The sequence below is a fragment of the Notothenia coriiceps genome, unplaced genomic scaffold, assembly GCF_000735185.1.
Source record: "Notothenia coriiceps isolate Sejong01 unplaced genomic scaffold, NC01 NC01_scaffold00014290, whole genome shotgun sequence".
In the NCBI taxonomy this organism is placed as follows: domain Eukaryota; kingdom Metazoa; phylum Chordata; class Actinopteri; order Perciformes; family Nototheniidae; genus Notothenia; species Notothenia coriiceps.
This window is the reverse complement of record NW_011346991.1, coordinates 1-4626: the sequence shown is the minus strand read 5'-3', so window position 1 is coordinate 4626 and position 4626 is coordinate 1. Positions and strand designations below refer to the sequence as shown.

At 47.3% G+C, this 4626-nt stretch overlaps 1 protein-coding gene across 1 annotated transcript; it reads left to right on the top strand.

The window, feature by feature from the left end:
- Positions 1-4037: 4037 nt before the first annotated feature.
- Positions 4038-4563, top strand: gckr (glucokinase (hexokinase 4) regulator; the record flags this gene model as incomplete). Its single annotated transcript, XM_010774593.1, has 3 exons — positions 4038-4168; positions 4242-4347; positions 4445-4563. Coding segments are annotated over exons 1-3 (341 nt in total), but the record flags the coding sequence as incomplete, so codon positions are not given.
- Between the last annotated feature and the right edge of the window lie 63 nt (positions 4564-4626).

The window sequence follows — 4626 nt, the reverse complement described above, 5'->3', positions numbered from 1 at the left end:
TTAAATGTAAGCTCTAACATTGTTGCATCTGAAGCATCCTCTCAATTATTTTGCTGGCACCTAATCACATTATCTTTTCTAACATTTAGACTGTTCATGTTGTAGATGTATTCTCTTTTTAATCTCTACACATGACATCTAGTGCACGTCTGTCCGTCCTGGGAGAGGGATTCTCCTCTGTTGCTCTCCCCGAGGTTTATTACATTTCTCCCGGGTTTCTTTGGGAGTTTTCCCTGTGAGGGTCTAAGGACAGAGGGTGGTATGCTGTGCACTCTGTAAAGCCCCCTGAGGTTAATATGCAACAGGAACATGTGATCGATTGAATTTAAAGCATGTTTTCTTTATACTGTATATGTATGTACAGAACTTGGGTGTGGAGAAGGACACCCTGAAGACGCTGGTGGGGAAGATGCGAGCGGCGCACAGCAACCTGAACACGGCAGTGTCGGAGCGCAGGAAGAACCCCGCCTACCACAGCAAGATCTCCCATCAGCCCTCCAACGAGTTCCTGACGGCCGTGATGGAGCTGATCGGAGCCGCCAAGAGTCTGCTGTCCTGGCTCGACAGGTACACACTCCGTCCTGCAGGTTGTATCACAACAACTCCCTCACAAGCTCCAAAAAACCCTTCAAAACTCACCTGCTTTCAACCTCTACCCCACCCCTTCCTTCTACTTAGCTCAGGACTGTTTTTGTTGTTATTTATTTTCTTGTATTTTCTTGTAAAGCGTCTTTGAGCACTGGGAAAAGCACTAAGTAAATATTATGTATTATTATTATTACACCTGTGTCCTCTGAAGTGAGTGTCCTGCTTCACAGAAAAAACAGAAGGTGTTAAATTGCACTGTCCCATAAACCGTCACACACACACACACACACACACACACACACACACACACACACACACACACACACACACACACACACACACACACACACACACACACACACTCACACAGCCCTGATTTCCCTGTTCTTTATCCAAAGAGTATAGAAGACAGTGGAGGTGCTGTCCATGGTGCTGGAATGCCTCCAGCCCCTACATCTCACGGTTAATTGGACATCTATTAACTGTAGTTGCATATGTAAAGGCTTACTGTAGTTTTACAGGGGACAGTGTCAGTGACTTTTCATAAGGTGACCCAAAAGAGAAAAAGAAGCACTCCCTTCCTTCCTGACTGTCTCTCCTAATTTCTGTCTGCCATGCCCAGATAATAGCTGAAGTACCGAGGAGGTCACATGGTTTCTCCTCCTCTCCTGCCTGTCAGACTGAAGCATGCCTCACTTTCTCATAGCTACAGCGAGAAGACAAACCACTCTAACCAGACAGAAGTACTCATATTGTAAAAGTAGAAGTACCAGAGTGTAGGACTACTCTTTAGTAAAAGTCCTGCATTCAAAATATAGTGAAAGTACCAAAAGTGAAAGTATTCATCATTTCAGAATAATATATATGATATGTTTTATAACGATTGATCATTAAAGTATTCTCAAAGCTGGTAAAGGTGCAGCTAGTTTGAAGGACTTTGTATACAGGGTCGCTTGTGGATTTACTCGGTGGAACTAAAGTCTGATTTAACACTTGATTATATTTCACATCATTCATCCAAGTTTAATTAAAGGCATCAAATAAATGTAGTGGAGTAAAAGTACACTATTGAGTTCTGAATTGTAGGAGTAGAAGCAGCAAAACATTGAAATGTTCAAGGTAAGTATAATTACGTCACATTTTACTTAAGTACAGTACTTCAGTATCTACTTAGTTACTTTAGACCACTGACTCTAACCATGATCATCATCAAGTGTGTGAGGGGAACAAGAGTGTGTGTGAGAAAGGGATAGGGGGGGTTACAGGTTAGGAGCAGGTGTGTGTTTTACCTCCACACTTGTCCCAGCTGGAGGATGTGTATGGTGGCCTGCCACAGCCAAATGGTGGCCAGCTGCAGGCGGTCCTTCCCGGGATAAAGGCACCCCAAAGCCACCGCGCCCCTCTTGGTCAGCCCCTCCACCTCCCCGAGCCCCCCTCCCGTGTAGTCCTGCACGAACCACCTGAAACTCAGAATCTGGACCAGCACGGAGGGCACCAGCACGAAGAAGAGCGTGAGGCCAAACCAGAGGTAGTCCTGCCTCTGGTAGTACTCCATGGCGAGGCACAGGTCCGTGCCCACGTCCCAGAAGAAGACCAGGAGGGCCAGGATGATCCAGAGGCAGTCCACCCACAGCTGCTCCCTGGGGGGACAGTGGGTCTCACGGATCCCGACCCCCCCTGGAGCCTGGCCGACGAGGGTCCCGAGGCACGCGGATCGGCAGCCCCAGTAGCACGCGGAGGAGCGGCAGCACATGCAGATGTGAATGGCTGCGGAGTCCAGGTTATCTTCCGCGTCCATGTCGTACAGCTGCGCGAAGCCGCCGCTCCCGCCGCATGCGGCTCCGGCTTTTCCGCCGTCCGACTCCGCGGCCATGTCCCTCTTCCGGCCCTCCTTCGAAATGCACGACAACCGCCCCGTGGTGAGCAGCGAAGGAACACGTTGCGGTCCAGCAGCAGCAGCATCATCCCTGCTGCATCATCCCGTCCTGCGCGCGGTCATCTATGGCGACGGTGGTGGGCTATGACGTCATGCATCTCCCACTGTGTTTTTTCAGGTGTGTGTGTTTGCGTGTTCAAAAACTCCCAAACTACGTCAAATATAAAGCTTTCCCTGGTTCATATCATCGTTCTCAGGCTGCAGGTCCCGGGTTTCCGCTCCTCTCCTTTCCGCAGCTCCGCTCCTCTGCAGCTCCCCCCCTCTCTCTCTCTCCTCCTCACTTTCTCTCTCTCACTCCGCCCTCTACCGGATAACAAGCTCAACCCCGAAATCACATCTGCACGCGGGCATGCGCACGTGCACGCGCATGGAAAATTAAGGGGGTCTTGCAATACTCTGTATAGAAATAGCAGAGATGTGAAGTAACTAAGATTTACTCAAGTGCTGTACTTATTTGAGGTACTTTTAAGAGTTCGTTTTATGCTACTTTTATACTTCTCTACTCCACATTTAAAAGGGAATAATGTCATTTTACTCCACTATTTATTTAGCAGCTGTATACTTTTACCCTAATGCATTTCTAAAAATGTAACTAGTGGACTAACTCTTCAAGCCAAAGCCAATCTGAACTTTGTTGGTCTACAAGAGATGCCATTTTCTGCATAATTACTACTTTACTCATTAGCCTGCTTTAAGTACCATTAGCTGATAATACTTATGTAAGTAAGATTTTGAATGCAGGACTTTTAATTTGACAGTATTTTGACAATAATTTAGTGGCACTTTTACTCAAGTAAAGCATCTGAATACTTCTTTCAACACTTACAAGTACTAATTACCAGTAACCTAATCCAATAATCGTGTTTCCGTAACAGTGAGGGAATACAGTTACCTTTTTTTTAAATCAATAATCCCATTACATGTAATCCGTTACTCCCCAAGCCTGAGAAACAGGATGATTGTTTTCTGAATTAAATCAGCTGTTTCCACTAGAAGGAGGAACAATTAGATTTCCACTGTGTGACATTCGTCTCTCCATCAATCATCACGTCCTCCATCCAACACTCTCTCTCTCGCTCTCTCTCTCTCTCTCTCTCACTCTCTCTCTCTCTCTCTCTGCACTTCCCAAACTCTCCCTGTCTTCCCCACAATGTCCATCCATCCCTCCATCATTCCCTCCAGTGGGCCGACTGCCATGTGGCTCTGCCAGCTTAATCAGCCGGAACATGTGTGTGTGTGTGTGTGTGTGTGTGTGTGTGTGTGTGTGTGTGTGTGTGTGTGTGTGTGTGTGTGTGTGTGTGTGTGTGTGTGTGTGTGTGTGTGTGTGTGTGTGTGTGAGAGATGAGTTTGTTTGTGTTGTTCTGCAGGTCTGTGAGGGAAAGAAGCGTGTCTTATTCGTTGGTATTTCCTGTGGTTTATCCGTAAGTCACTTTAAACGAACCAGAATCTGAGTTATTGTTGAACAGGATGTTATTTATGAGTCAGAATATTGCAACCTTGCAGAAAGCCGAAGCTAATATGTGTAGATATGGATTGTTGCGACATTAAGGCTCCTTTTGTAGCCGGTCAGCTGGATCTCTGCCTGCAGAACCCTCAGGTCTACACCCCTGTTCTTGTGGGCTTCAACCCCACACATCAGGCCAGGTGTGTGTGTGAACTTCACTCTTTTTTCCATTCATGTTGACTAGTTGTAAATGTTAACATCCAAATGTTTTAGGGACGAGCCGATCCCGGGATGCAGCTTCACTTTCCGCAGCGTGGTGCAAAGGATGGAGGAGCTCGCTAAAAGTCAAAAGGCCTTCCTCATCAACCCAGCAGTCGGGGTAAGAAACTCTCCTTAAAGGTGTCAAGATATCATGTAGTGCAAATCGGATGGAGTGACAGCCCTTCAGGTGCTCCTGTGTGTGTCTGTGTGTTCAGCCGGAGGCCATCAGCGGCTCCTCCAGGATGAAAGGAGGCAGCGCCACTAAGATCCTGCTGGAGGTGGTGCTGTCTGCTGCTCACGCTGCAGCCTTCACACACACACCCATCACTCAGCAGTAAGCATGGCGGATGTTAGAGAAATCTCACTCGTCTCTGGCTTGAGCTTCAATCTCAGGATC